The sequence below is a fragment of the Apodemus sylvaticus genome, chromosome 2 (assembly GCF_947179515.1).
Source record: "Apodemus sylvaticus chromosome 2, mApoSyl1.1, whole genome shotgun sequence".
NCBI lineage: Eukaryota > Metazoa > Chordata > Mammalia > Rodentia > Muridae > Apodemus > Apodemus sylvaticus.
The window spans coordinates 155,198,627-155,218,592 of record NC_067473.1 but is presented as its reverse complement, the minus strand read 5'-3'; the positions used below and the strand labels follow the sequence as shown (position 1 = coordinate 155,218,592).

Here is a 19,966-nt window from a genome sequence, read left to right as displayed (position 1 = left end):
CATACTGATCAAAGGACATATCCACCAATATGACATCCTAATTCTCAACAACTATACCACAAGCATCTAAACCCAAGTCTATTAAAGGAACACCAGGAAATCTCAAATCACACACTGATCTCAAACATTGATAGTAAGACTATAATACCCCACTATCATCAATGCATGAGTCAACCAGATAAAAGCCCAATAAATACTGGAGCTAGGAGATGATATTAATAAATTGGACCTTAAACAGTAAGTTACCTGAAGAAGATCAAAGGATGCAGACAAGAAAATAAAAATTCAAGATATCATTATTACAGATAATATAATAGTATATGTAAGCAAACACCAAATTCTACAGGGAACTTGTATGGCTGAGAGCACTTTCAGCAGTGTGCCTGGATACAAGATTAACTCAAAGAAATAAATAGTAGCCTTCCTATATACAAATGACAGACTGAGAAATATAGCAGGGAAACAACACACTTCACAATAACCACAAAATATAAAGTACTTTGGGGTAGCCAAATCAAGGAAGCAAAAGACTAGTATGAAAAAAGTTTAAGTCTTGGAAGGAAAACAAGGAACATATCAGAAGAAGGAAAGAACTCCCACCCTCATGAATCAGGAGAATAACATAATAAACAGTAAAAGAACTTCCAAAGGTAACACCATCCCCAATTTTAAGGTGTACCACAGTGCTACAGTAATTAAAAACCACAAAGTATTCTCATAAAAACAGACATGGTGAACAATAGAATCAAATTGTAAAACCAGAAATAAATCCACACATGTATGGACACCTAAGTTTTTATAAAAAATCAATAAACACACAATAGAAAAAAGATAGCATATTTAAAAATGGTGCTGATCTAACTGGCTATCTTCATGTTGAAGAAGAGTATTAGATCAATATTAGCCCTGTTCAAAAATCAAGGCAAAATGATGTTCACAACATTAAAACACACTTGATGGAACACTGAACTTTATGTAAGATAAATAGGGATAAGCATTGAAAATATTTATAAATTCTTATAAAATGAATGGTAATTGTGTTTCCAGAAAAACTCTTTAAATGAGAAAATTTATATGCACGTAGCTGCTGGAAACCAGTCCTTGATAGAAGAAAAAGTAGTGAACATAATAACTCTGGATTTTCAGAGGGAGGTGGATTAGCCAAATGAAGGTTAGCAAGTGACCCAACCATTGAGCTGTTTAAAGCATATTAAATTATAAAGACTGAGTGTGTGATTTTCATTTGAGAATCCAGAACTTTAGGGAAGATAGTGTGGAATGTGCTGCCAAAATGTATTTAATTCTACACATCCTAGCACAGGAGAAACTTTCTAAACAGAACACAGATTGGACTTCATGACAGCAAAAAGCTTCTGAGAAGCAAAGGACATCAATAGGACAAAATGGCAGTCAAGAGAATGGAAAAGGATTTTTTATCAACTCTAAATCTGACAGAGATATAATACACAAAGTATAAAAAGAACGGAAGACACAAGGCATCAACAAACTACAAATCTAATTTTTACAAATAGTTATGGAGTTAAACAGAGAACTCTCAGTAGAGAAATCTCAAAGGGATGAGAATCATATAAAAATAATATTCAACATCCTTATCCATTAGGGAAATGCAAATCAAAACTACTTTGAGCTTCTCTTAGACACATGTCAATATGGCTAAAGTCAATGTTAAAAGTTACATCTCAGGCAAGGAAATGGAGCAAGAGGAACACAATTACATTGACTAAGGGAGTGCAAATTTGTACAGCAACTATAGAAATAATTATGACGGATCCTCAGAAAATTAGGAATCTATCTACCTCATGACCCATCTATACCACTCTTGAGCATATACCCAAGGACACTTGGGTATCTTACCACAAGGACACTTGCTCAATTAGTTCATAGTGTCTTTGTTTAAAATATCAGGAAACTAGAAGCAAATCAGATGTTTCTCAATGGAAGAATGGATAAAGAGAATGTGGTACATTTACGTAATGGAATACTACTCTGGAGAGTGTAAGTAACAAGGTGAGTTCTTGGGGTTGGGGGTAGACTGGTCAAATTAATATCCCTGGGAATGCAAAAGACTTGTTGTATAGACTAGGGGGTATGTGGATATAGGAACAAGAAGGAAAAAATTTTTGAATGGCGGTACACAGGGGCGGGTATGGTCAGAGAGACTCAGAAAAAGATGGAATACTAGGGCATTTAGAATAGATGTAAAACCTAGTGAATTGGAACTTCCTGAAACCTATTAAGGTCACCTTAGTGAGAACTTTGTAATGGAACATATGGAACCTGAACTAGTCATCTTCTGTAAGCAGGCAAGGCTTCCAGTGGTACATGTCTGACACCAACCCATTCATCAAACCTTGAACTCAATCTGTCCTGACTACTAGATGTACTGGGGCAATGGTGGCTCAGAATGTGTGGGACTGATCAATCAATGAATGACTGTTTTAACTTGAGGCTCAGGACATGAGAGGCAACCCATGAAAGACACAGCCTGGTATGCCAGGAATATGAGACTGTGTAGTGCAGAGAACTAAGGTAAAACCAAGGACAGTAGATCACAACAACAGCAACAAGTCAAAGAAGGAGGCGGGAGAACAGTCATGGATGATAATGTCTACTCTCATAAAAGCTATGTGTTCTTCTAGGGTGTGTTTATCGAAACAAAACAAACTTTTGGCATCAAATGTACCTAAAATCCTTAAAATATACCACTTTAATACTTGTACAAATCTCTTCTGTTGTATATTATCATTACTTCACAGAACATTAAAAAGAGTAATAAAAGATGTGAAAATTAAATAACTTAAATATTATTGTTTGAATTTGCTTAAACTAGGAATATCATTTTCTCAATAGCATGCACATATTGTTTTCTGATAGAAATGTTAGCTCAACTTTAAACCCTACAACATGTTTTTTTCTAACTATTTATGCTACTTTATGCTATTGAATATACATGAATATGTTGAGAAGGAGATAGTAACATAAAGAAGCATACTAGCATAAGAAATGTTTTTCTAACACTATGTCAGATCATGAATCAACATGCAGAAATTAAAAGCCAGGGCCCAATACTCTAGGAAAGCATAAGCGTAGCTATTGTTACCTTCCATGGGAGAGGAGCCTGGAGTTCACCTTTATCCAATGAGTCTCTATTCACTCTGAGTGACAGCTCTTCATGAAGTGCCTGGGCAATGGCATACACAGCTGCATGGACTTCGTAGCTCAAGGGTGAGGTATTCATATCCCAAACATTCAGAGATCGTGTGCTCAGGCTGCCATTTTGTTCACATTGATTTAGTTTCCTGACTCCATGCTCATAGACATGTGAACATTCAAATAAATTTGACCACACACGCTGGATAAAGATATCATGAGGGTATTTTTTAGGGTGAACACTTCTTTGAAAATCTTTGAATCCCAGAATTTCATCCTTGTAAACTGAAAATGATAATGCTCCACCAAAGTATGTATAAATTCGGTTTTGTTTAAAGGGTAATAAGGTAGTATACCAATCAGAAGTTGTGATCCAGATATTACCAAAAATAGCAAAGGAAATGATGAGAGAGACAAGCTTCAGAAAATCATGAGTGTCACCAAATGCAACAACAACACGTGTCAATTTGAGATGTGCAATTAATTCATACCAGCCTATTTCACCACCAGAAGGAAATACTGGATCCTTTTCTGCAAATGCAACACAAATTCCATGGTTGATCATCTCCTCTGTGATTTCCTTAATGAAGAATTCTCCCCTCATATCATCTGGAACCACCAGACCAACCCAGATCCAAGTGAAGTATAGCAGCAGCTGAATAATTCCCTGGTACAGTGCTGCAGTGTGCACAGGAAACTGGTAAGGAGACTGGAGCTGGACTCTGGTCCCATGACTCACAGCGAAAGGAGCATAGCTGATCTGAACAGAAAGAAAGTTACTATATAAGTCACAACAATTAGATTTATTTTCAAATCATTTGGTTTACCTTTTCTGCTTATGCACTCTTGGAAAAATTGAACAGTTAAATAACTTTACTAAGTAATACCATTTGTTAACTATATCACTTAATCTTTACTGCATACACAAAATGTACCTTTTCCTATGTCCTTTTATAGAACATATGGAAAAGGCCACAAAGTGTCTATCTCCTGATCTCCACTCATGTAATACCAGTCAAACACAACCATTTGCAAATCTGTCACTTCAAAACTTTCATCTTCCTGATATTGAAGTGGAGAAACATTAACACTAAAAGCTCATTTACTTGATGTCACAAATCCAAAAACAAAAAAACAAAACAAAACAAAACAAAACAAAACAAAAAGGAATCTATGGAACATTGTAAAATCCACTATTGAAGTTTGTAAGTCTTTTGTCTTTTTTAACCTATAGTCGACTATCTTAAAATAAGCTTGCTTGGGTTAGAAGGTTGGCTATCTGTGTCAGTGATTGTTATAAAGTCTCTTTGAACATGACCTTCTTGTCACCCCATCATGTTGCTACCCTTCTTACCAGAAAACGTCAGCTGAGTTGTCCACACTGTCATTCCTATGCACTTTAAGGCATCCATCATCTTTGTGATGGGGCAGGCTAGAGCATTAATTACCTAATCTGCTAGATGAAATGACTCTCTTCCCTTAATCTAACACTGGCATAAAACAGTCCTTTTCCTAAATATGCTCTTTTATGAGTTCCAGGATTCTTTCTTTAGTCTGGGAATATAATTCCAAGGATTGGCCAACACTATCAGTCTGACTTACTGAATCTTCTATCTCTCTCTACACTGGTGGTATCAGAATATCCTGGTGACCATGGCTCAGACTGGAACTTGGTCTCATTTCCACACAAATTCCCTAAAAAATAATCTCCTAAAATCAGATGCCCACTAGGTCATGCCCTAAACCACAGTTAATACCCTGCTTCTGTACACTGACTTCTCCCCAGGCATCGGAACTTAGATGTTTAGTAAACATTTCACTTATTGGATCCAAAATCATGATAATTGAATACAGACACTGAATATATATGTTAATTGATTGGAAGAAAGGGGTGGATGGGGAGAAGAAAATGTAATACAAAACAAGAAATCACAAAATGAAGAAAACATAAATACTTTGAGGAAGGAAACATAGCATAAAGAGATATTCAATATTTATTAAATGTACAAAGGTAAGAAATTTAAATAGATAACACATGGTAATACAATTTTTATATGAATAAACTCAGATAAAGAGTTCATGAGTCACATGAAACAAATTAATTAATAAACCATAATTTGAATTATGTTTTCTTAAATAACAAAATATCTTAACTCAACATATATCTAAAAATCCGAATGAACTACTTTTAAACCATAAATTTAAAAAATATGTCTGAAGTGTGACAAATAACATTATAAAAAAGGCAAGCATCTGTGGTGGAGAGACCTGTTGTCCTACTCACAGGACAAGTCCAGGGTACTTTGGTCCTCCAATCCAGGTGCTAATCTCAGGAAAATGCTGTTCCTCATGGAAATGGGCTAAAAAACTGAAGAGCTATACTTTGTCACTCCCTATGACTCAGAGGGCTGTGTCAGACTGTCCTCTCAGGAGAGAACTGATCATCTAACACTGACCTTCTCTGGTGGCTGAGAATGTGGAGTGACAGCACCTCACAGAATCTGCAGGAAACTGAACAGGCCTGGATGAGGTTGCCTCAGAGGAAGGGGTCAAATTGGAAGGTCACAATGGCAATAAACTGAATAGTTAGGTAAGAAGAGGTTTGGCTCAGGCAGTTTATAGAGGGAAGATTTAGTTTACTGTTTTGGTGTCTAGAAGTTAAACTCAAAATCAAATTATAACTTTAGAGTCTAGTAGGCCAAAGCCAGTGTCTAGGAGACTGAAAAATAATGTATAATGCTATACATGCATGAAGATGTTATGACAAATCCATTATGTTGGAGGATATATATATATATATATATATATATATATATATATATATATATATATATATATATAATCATGATGCTGAAAGGTGGCTCACTGGGTTTGAAGTGCTTGCTCTATAAGCAGAAGGGCCTGCAGTAGAATCCTCAGCATCTCCATAACAAGTCAGACATGACTGTGTGGGCCTGTATCCTGACATAGAAGGGTGGAGAGAGGTAAATCCCTAGAGCTTTCTGAACATTCAACTCAAAATCTCAAGCTTCTGATTCAGTACACAGATTTCAAACAACAGTGGAGAAAGTGATGAAGGAAGCATGTCAGTTTTCCTGATATGCCTACCTACACAGTCCTGACATACATCATATGTGAGACACATACCACACAAACACACATACACTCATGTACACCCACATGAGCATGGACACACACACACGTACACCCACATGAGCACGCACACACACACACGCACATGGTCAAACACAAGCACACACTCATGCACATATACACAAATACACAGGCAAACACAATGAAAAAGAGAGAAAGGGACATAGACTAGATAAAGACAGAAAGAGGGAAGACTCAGAGACAGAACAAACAACTATGGCACCTCCATGAGGTCATGATTCCTCAGTATTAGAAATCAAAGAGGATAAGAAAAATGGCATGAGTTACATATGTTGCATAGAGTAACCAATATTCACAAAAAATATTCATAAACAATCCACATAAGCAGGTACATGCAATAAGAGAATCAATTCTGAATCTAAATAGAACTTAGCAAACAGGCATTAGGTGGAGAAATTTTAAAATGTAGAGAAAAAAAATCAGAAACTAAAAATAGATAACTAAATAAACTTGCTGAAAATTACTATCTAAGTAAGTCAAATGATAACCTAACACAGAACGACCTTTGTAAATTTCCTTCAACTCAAGAATGTGCTCTGAAAATGTGAAAATTAATCAAGAAAGAAAAAATGTAAGACTCAGCATACAGAGGACCTAACACCCAGAACTAGTTGAGAACAGACATACAGCACTTAGGCTGGAAAGACAAGAAATTGAAAGAAGGGATTATCTGTCTCAGGTAAAGTTGGAATGATTTGCATATATTAGGGATTCATTTACATTCACTAGAGATGGTGTACTTATTCTACACAGAAAAAACGCTAACAAAAATGCCAACATGATAAAACCAAAGAAACATGGTCTACAATTCAGAACTGCCAGCTCCAAAGTTCATGCTTAAGAAGTGTAAGGGGATTACTAAAAGAAATGATAAAATGTCTCAGGACATTGTGAGTATATTGAACTTGTATAAGGCTATATGTGTAAGTTTCAGTAACCACAGGCAGCCAGCTAGCCATAGGTGAAAGAGAAAATTTTGAATTTCAACTATTAAAAAGGAGGACATCATGAATTTTATAGGAAGATGGATAGAACTAGAAAATATCACCCTGGTTGAGGTAACCCAGACCCAAGAGGACAGAACCAAAAGGTTTATATTCAGTGATAAGTAGATATTAGCCAAAAATTACAGAATTACTCTGAATTAGAATTAGCCAAAGAGACAGGGCCCCAAGTAGAGGGATGGCATCACTGAACTACCCTCAAAATTTTTGACTAAGAATTTTTCTTGTCTAAGACAAAGGCAGGGACAAAAATGCAGCAGAGAGTGAAGGAAAGGCCGTCCAGTGATTGGACAACTTGAGATCCATCCCATGGTTGGCCCCCAAACCATAACACTATTGGTGATTTTTTGTTGTACTTCAGAATGGAATGTAGCATGGCTGTGCACTGAGAGGCTTGTCCACTGAGAGGCTAACTGAGACAGACTCAGATACTTACAGCCACCCATTGAACTGAGGTTGTGGAACCCTATTGAGAAGATAGGAACAGGACAGAAAGAGCTGAAGGGGAGAGCAACCCCATAGGAAGACTAACAATATAAATTATCCCAGATGCCTGGGAACTCCCAGAGACTAGGCTGCCAACCCAAGAATATACATGTGTTGTTCTGTGGACCCACATCCAATATGTAGCAGAGAACTGCCTACTCTGGCCTCTGTGGGAGAGAATGTGCTTAATCCTGTAGAGACTGAATACTGGAGGGAAGGGAGATGAAGGGGCACATGTTGTGGGTGGTAGGAATGGATAAGCACAATCTCAGAGGCCAAGGGTAGGGGGAATGGGGTTAAAAACTCTGGGAGGGAGACCAGGAAAAGGACAACAACTGGAATGTAAATAATTCTGTGGCCAAAATGAGCCTAGTACAGTTATATACACATTTCTTATAAATAATTGTATTCATTATAAATGTCATAATAAGCATATGTCAAAAATGACATATTTAAAAGAAGATATAAAATTCATGAAGACACTGCTATATTACTATGAGGCATATACCTGAAAGATGCTCCAACATAGAACAAGGACATGCTACATTATGTTCATAGCAGCCATATTTATAATACCCATAAGCAGGAAAGGACCCTGCTTAAGTCTTTCAATGGAAGAATGGATACAGAAACTGTGGTACATTTACAAAATGGAATACTGTTAAGCTAATAATAAAGATTACTTCACAAATTTTGCAGGCAAATGGGTGGAACTAGAAAATGTCATCCTATGTAAGATAACCCAGACACAAAAGGACATACATGGTATACATTCACTGATAAGTAAATATTAGCCCCCAAACTCAGAATATTCCATGGTAGGGAACAGGCAGGTGGGAGGAAGAACAAGAAAGTTCCAGATGACAGGGATGTGAAAGGCTTCTAAGACCCAATTGGGATGACTTTAGCTGCAATACCCAACAGAGTGGTGATTGATCCTGAGGAGACCGCCTCCAGAAGATAGGTATGGCTAACAGTTGAGGGATGGGACCTGGGACAACTCACCCATCTCAAAATATTTAACACAGAATTGTTACTATCTAAAGGAAACTTGGGGCAAAAAAGCAAAAATGGTACAGAGACTGAAGCAAAGGCCATCCAGAGATAGCCTCACCTTGAAATCCATCACATCTGCAGACACCAAAACATGACACTACTGCTGATGACAAATGCATGCAGAGAGGAGCTAGTACAGTTGTTCTCTGAGAGGTTCTGCGAGCACCTGGTGAAGACAGAGGCAGAACCTCACTGCCAACCATTGGATTGAACCTGGGGGCCCCAGTGGAAGAGTTAGGGGAAGGACTGAAGGAGAGGAAAGGGATGGCAACCCCTTATGAAGAAAAATATCAACTAACTAGACTCCTCAGAGATCCCATGGACACAGGAATATACATGGGTGGTTCCATGGCTCCTACTACATATGTATCAGAGGAATGCCTTATCTGGCACCAAAGGGAGGGGAGGCACATGGTCCTGTGGAGGCTTTTTGTCCCAGTAAAGAAGGATGCTAGAGGAGTGAGGCCAGAGTGGATGGGTGGTTGCAGAACTACCCTCTTAGAGTCAAAGGGAAAGGGTGATAGGGTGGAGGGTTTGGGGAGATGAGACTGGGAAGTAAGAAAACATTTGAAATGTAAATAAATAAAATAACAAATATTTAAAAAATAACTCATAAAATCTTATAAAAATAAAAATCTAATCAAGCATGATGGAGTATGATTATAATCCCAGCCCTGGGCAAACAAAGGCATGAGGATCTCCCTAATGCTATCATGGGCTTCAATGGAAGTCCAAGACTGGGCAAACTTGAATAGTGAGAATGCGTCTAAAAATAAACAAATAGGTAAAAATTGATAATAAAAATGAAGCAGCATGGCAGCCTCATTCATTTTACTAAGATTTAAGTTACTTCACTGAGGATAGAAGGAAACATTAAACACTAGATCACTGTTATTTGCAAACTTTCTAAGTAAACCTTTTCAAGTTTATGACTAATTAAGATGCAATTGTCTTGTAAATACTACCTCTCTAGCATAGTTTATAAGAAATAATTACTGATCAACAGAAAGATTTTTAAACAAAGCCAAGAGTAAACACTTTCCTATCAACAGGAGAAAATTACAAACAGCCCAAAGTCCAGCCCGAGTAAGTCTGACCCATGCTTCTTAGTATGAATGAATCTTACATGGCAATCTGAGCTGATACCACAGTAAAGTAATCAGAAATATGTTCCTAGTAGTTACTGTGTACATATGTGCATAGAATTATTATAACCCTCATGCTTTGTGATGTTCTAAAACTGAATACAAAAGAAAGACAGTATTAAAAATGGTAAATAGCATAAGAAATTTTCTTGGAGTGGTAAGAATACAGGTTGTCATTACTTTTACTTATATTCTTTTATATTTTAAAGATTTGAAATTAAATTTATTTTACTAACATTATTTCATGTTAAGAAAATATTATACCTCACAGTTAAAATTAATAAGAAAATAGTAAATTATTAAGCAGTCTCATACCTCATCAGAAATCAATGATTGGATTAGTTAGCATTTATTATTATCTTCCTATCTTAACCTAGGAAGCAAGATGCTTTGTGTACCTGTGGGACATTGTAGAGACTTAGAACTCTGGAGATCTGAGCTGATATTCCTGTTGAAATGCCTCCTATCACTGCAACCAGCTTATCAGTCTTCTCAGGCCTGCAGCTGTAGTTAGGAATTGGGGGGCTCCCTCCTGAGAGCAAAGCCATAGAACTTTCCATGGCCTTTGTTTCAGAAAAGTCAACATTAAAGAGATAGAATCCCAGGGACATATTGAATAGAATAGTTGGGTCCTTGTTGATTTTTTCTATAGCAAAAACCATTGCCAATATGTGCTGATAATTTTTGGTGAGATTCCTGGGAGGAAAAATTGGAAAGATCATATTTGTGTTCTATTTTATTAATTAATAATATTAATTAATTATTTTAATTAATGTATGTTCTGTTATATTAATTTATACAATATAATTATTTATATTAATTTATATATTTTAATATAATAATTAAAATATAATTACATTCTTTACCTCCCTCTCTTTTGTCCATATAGCTCCTCCCATTCTACCTCTCAAATTCTGCATTTTTACTTATAAGAACTTAATTCATATAAAAATTGTATATGATATTCCAAGAAACAGGCAGTCTACTCAATATTAAAAATATGGAGAAAATTGTGCTAAAAAAGAAGATTCATAGTACAACTTATTATTAAATCGATTATTTTTGTTTTTGAATTTTTTTGAGACAGCATCTCGCTTATTCAACCAAGGTTTAATTTAAACTTCTTATGTAGTCTAGGTTAAACTCATGCTCACAAAGATCCACCTGCCTCTGCTTCTCAAGTTTTGGGATTAAAGGTTTGAACCACCACATACTATTAAATGTACATTTTTCAATATTTATAGTGCAATTTGTTTCTGAGAAATAAAAATGGAAAAGTAAAGCATGTGCAAAATAGCAAACATTAAACTTAGTTTTTCATGTGGTCTGCGAAGAATAAGGTAAACTTCAGGAAAATACACAGTGCTTGATCACCAATAGCAACTGAAAAAAATAGTGTCAAGTATGAATTTAAACAGGAAGACTAAAATCTTCTCAATACACCACACTACATAACTAAAAAGACAAATTGGTTTTGACAGAAAAGTGCTTTCAAAAACTTCTTACATTTTTAAGAGAATTCAGCATGTGTAGGGGAGAGACACACAGAGTCATGGCTGAGTAACTATAGCATTTGGTGGCTACTGGGGAAGGGACAGTCAGTTTCATTAGGAGGTTTGTTTAGTACCTTGTCTAGACTCTAGATAATGCCCTATACTCTTGCAGTACTATCATACCTAAATGAACTCAATACCATAACATTTGATAGAGATTGATAGAAAGACAGACAGACAGAGAGAAGCCATGAAGTTGAAATCAGGAAACATTGGAAGGGAGCAGTAGAGTAGGTGATATCAATATATGTTGGTTACATGTATGAAATGCTGAAACAATATTTTTTTTAAAGAGAGAAGTCAAATACTTACACAATAACAGCTTCTGGTATAGTCATTGTATCATTAAAGCCAAATTTAATTCTATTGTTTCTAGCAGTCACTCTGAGGGAAAAGAGTCCTCCAATAACAAAATGCCCATCTTGATAGTAGCCAGGAGAAGCAGGTACACTTAGGGACAAACAAGAAATTTGTTCCGGGAATACAGTGAGGATAATCAGGAGAGAGAAAGCAATGAGTAATTCCATAACACTGATAAATAATTGATAAAACCCAGTTATCTGTTCAGTTAAGAATCTTGGACTATTCATCCCTGAGAGCACATCAACAAACTGGTAAAAGATGTCTGGTTGATCCATGTGGATCAAGGTTATGAAGCATTGTTTTGTCCTGGTTCAGGCCCACCAGTATCCAAACACTCCCTCAGTTCCCTGGAGTCCAATCTGCTTTATACCTTTTTAGCCCTAGACTATGTACCCTTCACAGTGAGTCTCCAAGGGCTCAGAAATCTCTCACTTGGCCCCTGGGAATCCTGATTCACAGCAGGAAAACACACAATTAAGAAAAAGTGTGAAGTCTACTAAAACATCTGCGGGGTGTGTACATTCACTGAGCTGAGATTTGTCTAGTTCTCATGGTAGAGAGGCTAACCAGTGGAAACAAAATTAAGTCATGAAGAGTCATCTGAAGGAGACATCAAAGGGCTCAGTGTTTGTTAGGCAAGAACTAGACTCTGAATAATTTAACATCAGTTTAATTTTAGAGTATTTCTGTAAGGAAAAGAAATAGTGTTACATTAGAAAACATTGTTTCTGGTTACTATATTGGGTCAAATATCAACTCCTATTTTTAATTGGTTATTTTATGTATTTACATTTCAAATGTTATCCCCTTTCCTGGAATGCTCTCCAGATCTGTCCTATCCTATTCCCTCACCCCATACTTCGATGAGTGTGCTACCCCACCCACCCACCTACTCCCACCTCACTAACCTGTCATTCTCCTACAAATTGCAACCAAGCATTCATTGGACCGAGCGCCTTTTTTCCCATTGATGCCAGACAATGTCATCATCTGCTACATATGTAGCTGGAACAATAAGTCCCTCCATGTGTACTCTTTTCTGCATGGTTTTGTCCCTGAGAGCTCTGGGGAGTCTGCTTGTTTATTGTTGTTCTTCCTAAGGGGTTGCAAACCCCTTCAGCTCCATCAGTCATTTCTCTAACTCCTCCATTAGAGGCCCCATGATCAGTTCAATGGATGACTGTGAGCATCCACCTCTGTACATGCCAGACTCTGGCAGAGACTATCAGGAAACAGCTACATCAGGATCCTGTCTGCATGAACTTAATGGCATCGACAATAGTGTCTGCATTTAATGACTGATTGTTAATTCTTGTTTTGATATATGTGGTGATAGTGTGTGGGTTTGTGTATGGGGGTGTGTTTGGGTCTGTGGGTGTGTGTGTATGTGTGTGTGTATGCATACGCGCGCACACGCTTTCAATTTTTTTGGCTTTGCAAGCATGCAATTATTTATTTCCTGCATTTTTGTGCATGTAGTTACTGTCCTTGGATTCGAGTTTTTGTTCTTGTATGCTATATAAGGATGGATTTGAAGATGGATGTTTAGTTTTAGATTTCTCATGAAATATTTTCTTTTCTCCATCTATGGTGATTGAAAGTTTTGCTGGGTATAGGAGCCTTGATGGTCATCTGTGGTCACTTAGAGTTTTAGTGATATTTGTCCAGACCATTCTGTCTTTTAGAGTCTCTGTAAAGATGAAATGCATAAGTCTAATAGGTTGGAATTTTTATGTTACATGATCATTTTTCTTTGCAGCTTTTAATATTCTTTGTTTCTTCTGTGTATTTAGTATTTTGATTATTAAGTGATAGAGAGATTTTAACTTCTGGCTCAAACTATTTGGTGGTCTGTAAGCTTCTTATACCTTTTTAGACAGCTCTTTCTTTAGGTAAGGGCAATTTTCTTCCATGATTTTATTGTAAATATTTTCTGAATTTTTAACCTTAGCCATTCTGACTGGTATGAGGTGAAATCTCAGGGTTGTTTTGATTTGCATTTCTCTAATGACTAATGATGTTGAGCATTTGTTAAGGTGCTTCTCGGCCATCCAAATTTCTTCAGGTGAAAATTCTTTGTTTAGATATGTACCCCCATTTTTTAATAGGGTTATTTGGTTCCCTGGGGTCTAACTTCTTTAGTTCTTTGTATATATTGGATATTATCCCTCTATTAGATGTGGGGTTCATCAAGATCTTTTCCCAATTTGTTGGTTGCCTTTTGTCCTTTTGACAGTGTTCTTTGCCTTACAGACACTTTGTAATTTTATGAGGTCCCATTTGTCAATTCTTGATCTTAGAGCATAAGCTATTGGTGTTCTGTTCAGGAACTTTTCAGAAGACAGCAGGTGCTGGTAAGGATGTGAAGAAAGAGGAACACTCCTCTACTGCTGGTAGGATTGCAAGATGGTACAACCACTTTGGAAAGAGTCTGGCAGTTCCTCAGAAAAGTGAACATGACACTTCTAGAGGACCCTGCTATACCACTCCCGGGCATATACCCTGAGGATTCCCTGGCATGCAATAAGGACACATGCTCCACTATGTTAATAGCAGCCTTATTTATAATAGCCAGAAGCTGGAAAGAATCCAGATGCCCCTCAATGGAGGAATGGATACAGAAAATGTGGTGTATTTACACAATGGAATACTACTCAGCAATTAAAAACAATGAATTCATGAAACTTTTAGGCAAATGGTTGGAACTGTAAAATATCATCCTAAGTGAGGTAACCCAATTACAGAAGAATACACATATAATGCAATCACTGATAAGTGAATATTAATTAGCCCAGAAGCTCTGAATACCCAAGACATAAGTAGCATATCAAATAAATCCCATAAAGAAGTAAGGAGAGAGCCCTGATACTGGAAAGGCCTGATCCAGTATTGTAGGGGAGTACGAAGACAGAGAAAAAGGAGCAAGGTGATTGGAGAATGGGTGGAGAGAAGGCTTATAGGATATATGGGGAGGGGGGAACCTGGAAATGGAAAAGCATTAGGAATATAAACAAAGAATTTAGAAAATAGAAAAATCTGTGAATCTTTCCATGTTCTCTTCCTATTATTCTTAGGTTTTGTCTTTTTATTCTGTCCCGAATTTCATGGAAGTCTTGCGTCAGAATCATTTTATGTTGAATATTTCCCTTGAAAAATGTACCAATTTTTTATCATATTTTCTATGCTTCAGATTCTCTCTTGAGTTTGTTGAATTCTGTTGGTGAGGATTGCATCTGTAATTCCTGTTTGCTTATCAATATGTTCCATTTCAAGGATTCTTCCACTTTGTATGTGTTTTTTTATTGGTTTTATATCCATTTTCATGTTTTGAAAAGTCTTATTAATTTCCTTCACCAATTAGTATTTTGCTGGATATATTTAATGGATTTAATAATTTTCTGTTAAAAGGGAATAAACAAGACCATATGTTAGGAGGAGAGAGAGAGAGAGAGAGAGAGAGAGAGAGAGAGAGAGAGAGAGAGAGAGAGAGAGAGAGAGTGTAAAACAGAAAGTAAAAATGATGGGAGAGGTAGCTCTGATACAAGCAAGAAACCAAGAGCAGTGGAAAAATCTCTGGATTCAATGAGGGTGACACTGGCTAAGTCTCCGAGTAAGAAAGATATGAAGCCTAAACTGTAACCAGGCAAGCCTTCCATAGGAGGGATTGGAGCACCAACACAATCACAAGCATTTCGAAATACAATTTATCCTGTCTAAAAGATGGGCTGGGATAAGGGTGGCAAAGAAATTAAGGGAGGGGCCAACCAATGACTGGTCCAGGTTAAGACCTATGCCATGAAAGGGAGCCCATTCCTGACAAATCCTAGAGAGACAGGATCTAGAAACTATATATTCCAGAGACCAAATAAAAACAAATATGAATACCAAAAAAAAACCTAACAACAAATCCAATAAAAAAAGAAACCCAAAGTCAATAAAATGATTCCTAATGATAATCTAGTAGATAGATAGATAGATGATAGATAGATAGATAGATAGATAGATAGATAGATAGATAAATGTGCACCTCAGTTGTTATGAGAGAGGCTTCACCTCGCAACTAATGGAAACACATTCAGAGATCCATGTTCTATGCCTAGAAGGAGCTTGGTAAATCCTGCAGAAGATGAAAAGGAAGGATGGCAAGTTAGAGGGAGCATGTATACCATAATAAAAACCTCACAGAATCAACTAACATTGGCTCACAGAGACTGAATAACTAAGCAACCTGCATGGAACTGACCAAGGCTCTCTGCATATGTTCCATTTGTGTAGCTTCATCATCTATGGACTCCTAACAGTGGAAGCAGGAGATATCTCAGATTCTGTTGTCTACCACTAGGACCCTTTCCCTGTACTGAATTGTCTTGTGTAGCCTTAGTAGAAAAGTAGGCATCTATTCTTACTGTACCTCATATGTCATGGCTTGTTGATAACCATGGAGGGCCTGACCTTTTCTAAGAAAAATGGAGGAGGAGTAGATAGAGTGACTGGTTGGAGTAAACTGGGAGGAGAAAAGAGATGGGAAATTGATATAGAATAATTAATAAATTGATTAAACAAATTACAAAATCTACATTTTTTACTGGTTCTAGTGCCTTTATAACAATAATTTGGGCCTGTTTATTTTGAACCAATTGTGAGTAAAATTGTTTTCCTTACTATTTTCTCAAATATACTTATAACTGACAAGGTCCTGACTTAAGGATGCTGACTTAAGAACTTAATGGGTTAACAGATCTAAAAGGCTTTATTATTTCTTTCTTTGTTTTTTTGTGTTTGAAGAAACTTAGGGTGTTTTTGATATGATATAAAGTCATCTGCAAATAAGGATAGTTTTACTTGCCTTCCTAATGCTAGGCCTTTCCTTTATTCTTCAACTCTACAACTCTCATTGAAAAACATTGTAAACATTGCCACTAGAAGATAAAAGATGGCAAAAAAAGGCCCTATCCAGATGCAAAAATCCCAATGCAAAAGTACAAATAAGTTGAGAATAACTTCATTCTCAGACAAAATTTCATACAAAGAATTCTAAGAAAAAATTAAAAATTTGTCCAAATTAATTAATAAGGGTGATAGTAGGAAGTTGAAATGAATAATTACATAAGATAGAACATGAAATGGAATACAACAAAGATAACTGGACAGAAAGTAATTCAAATGTACCAAAATCTATAAGACAAAATGAACATACTTTTGGAAAAGGCATAGTGTCTGGAATTGAGCAGAGGCCATCTAGAGTAAACACTTGGGTGAGTATGTTCTATAACTCAAAGACTGTTCAATGCTGATACAGAATAGAGGACACATGTAATGGAACCTTCACAGTATGAGGCAGAAGCCATGGTCTCAAGTAAAGAAAGGGTGCTGACCTGAGGTAAAGGAAACAGGTGTCAGAGTTGGGGGATTCATTAACAAATGGCTGTAGTTGCAAACTTAGGGAGGAGAAGCGAACTAACCCAGCATAAGGCATCTAGGTATGACGAGTTCGAAATTGGTAGAGGAAGACATGGACCCAGAGGATAATGAGTAGACCAAGTGTGAGGTTTTCAGAGGCATGATAATTTGCACAATTCACAGTTGAGTGCAGATCCAGGGAGGAAATTGAGGCTGACTCAGAGAAGTGCATATAGGGCTATAGAGTTCTATAACACACAGCACAAATTGAGGACCCAGGGAGAAGAGAGACATTGACCAGGCATAGGCACCCAGATTCATGGCATTTGACAAATCAGAGCAGAACCTGTAAACCAATGGGAAAGAGGAGAGCTGAAGCAAGCCTAGATACACAGGCACAGGGATATCCACAACTAATGCCAAAAACTATGAACCAGGAAGGAGGTTAAATTGACACAAGACAGTACCTGACTTCAGAAAGAAACTAGGGGTAGAATTTGGAAACATACAAAATTCCTAGGGAGGAAAAGGAGATCTCAGAATTAAATGACATCTCTGAACTTTCTGAACATTGTAAATGCCTGACTGATAAATAGACAAGTGGTTTAAAGAACAAACAACAGAAATATTCTAGAGTAATTGCTCCCGATGAGAACAGTTAGAAGGAGTATTGGTAAATATTTAAAAGAATCAGTAAAACTATGGAAGCATGTGGAACATTAAACCATGCCAGAAGTTAGGTTAGGTAGAGCAGATCTTGACTGGGTGTCATACACCTGAGACTTAGGTGACTCCCAGCTCCATGCCAGACCCCTGCCTTGTAACATGTGAAATGGTTCTCACATAGAAGCATGTGTCCTATGGTCAAGTAGGCTCAAGACAGAGTTCTCCATGCTAATGAGGTACCTAGAAGCCCAGAGGGCTTAGCCAATAAACTTCCATTCCCAGATATTCCTCCCTTCAACAGGTATTTAATCTCTGGCCCACTATGAGAAGTCAGGTATGATTTTACAAATGCATTTTCCACATGACAATAAGCTGATTAGAACCAGGAATTGTCCTTTTCACCAAGATCTGCTGTGGGGAGCCATGGAGGTCTTTGCCTACAAAGCAGCAGCCCAATCTCCACTAGAAGACCTGGCTGTACTTCTATTCATAAAAGTCACCAAGCCTGCCTCTGCCAGGGTAAAAACAATCCCTGCTGCTAGGAACCAGAGCCCCACCCCCTTTCCCCCTGGCTCTGGATTAGACATTTTTGCCAGGCTTCAGTCCCCCACCCCTGACTTTTCTGTAACTCACAGAACCACCTGTATGTCCAAGAGCCTGAGAAACCCATGGCTTCTGCCTCTTCACAGCCCAGGGACCCTCAAGCCAGCACAGACTTTCCCATATCTCAGACTGTGCTTTCCTACCACTGGAGCAGTGACCCAGCTCTTCCTGAGGCCCAGCACCCACTCCTGGTAGTTACCTGGAATAAACACAGTCAAACTCCCTACATTCTGCCTCCCCAAGCTGCCATACACAGTTACTGAACAGATGCTGAGCAACACTACAGGAGGCAAAAGAATAGGGGGAGAGGGTAAAGGAATATTGGAAGAGACACTATGAGGGTAACATACATTTGGAATGTAAATGACTAAAAGAATTATGAAAATAATGATAGAGATTTTAAAAAACTGTCAAACAATGAAAAGAACATACAAATTTACCCAAAAGCAATAAAAAGAAGTTAAAAAGAATAGGAAAGTCAATAAAAATGTGAAATTAGAGTCCAATAAAGAAATGCAATTGCTGAAAAATAAGTCAAGTCGAAATGAGCTTGGAAATACAAAACTCTGTAAACCTAGTAGAAAAGTTCACTGAAAGAGTGGATTATGTTGAAGAGAGAATATCAGGACAGGAACACAAGGTAGAGAAATGCTATACTAATATGTATATATTAGTATAGAAATGGGAGAGCATTGTAACACAATAAATAAATCCAATCTGTACATTTTAGATAAAAAGAAGGAGAATAATACCAAAACAAAAGTTTAGCAATTATCAATATCATAGTAGAAAAGTCCACAAATCTACAAAAAGAGATGTTCAGTTAAGTAGAAGAGGCCACCAGAAAACAGACAGGACCTGAAAAGAAATGTCACTTGACATACTATAGCTAAAATACTTGAAATATGAAATAAAGGGCATTAAAAATCTGTAAAAGTTACAAGCAATGTCACTTACAAAGACATGCCCATCAGAAAAACAACAGAGTATACACTAAGTACAAACACTTAAAGCAAAAGAGTCTGAAAGATGAATCCTAAATTCTGAAAGATCACAACTGCCAACCTGAGTATTTTCCATAGTAAAATATGCCTTATATTTGAAGGAGAAGTATAAACATTCCATGATAAAAAGACAGAAGAATTTATGACACCTAAGTATCTCTATTGAGGTTTCTAAAAATAATGCTTAAGTTGGAAGAGAATGATTAGCATATACAATTGGCCACCAAAGATAAATGAACACTATCAGGAGAGTTACTAAAAAGAGGTCCAAGAAAACAATTCAAAATCAACAAATGACAGGAGCATAAACAACTCCTCCACTAGTATCACTAAATATTAAT

At 37.0% G+C, this 19,966-nt stretch overlaps 1 protein-coding gene across 1 annotated transcript in view; it reads right to left on the bottom strand.

Annotated features, from left to right (window-relative positions):
- Positions 1-12,119, bottom strand: part of LOC127677631 (vomeronasal type-2 receptor 26-like) — a 29,042-nt gene extending 16,923 nt beyond the window's left edge. Inside the window, exons 1-3 of the mRNA XM_052172671.1 lie at positions 11,902-12,119; positions 10,435-10,732; positions 3,122-3,931 (exon numbers count right to left, since the gene is read on the bottom strand). Of these exons, the coding sequence (XP_052028631.1) occupies positions 3,122-3,931; positions 10,435-10,732; positions 11,902-12,116 (1,323 nt within the window). The 5' untranslated portion in view covers positions 12,117-12,119. The remainder of the gene's footprint in view (positions 1-3,121; positions 3,932-10,434; positions 10,733-11,901) is intronic.
- Positions 12,120-19,966: the final 7,847 nt, after the last annotated feature.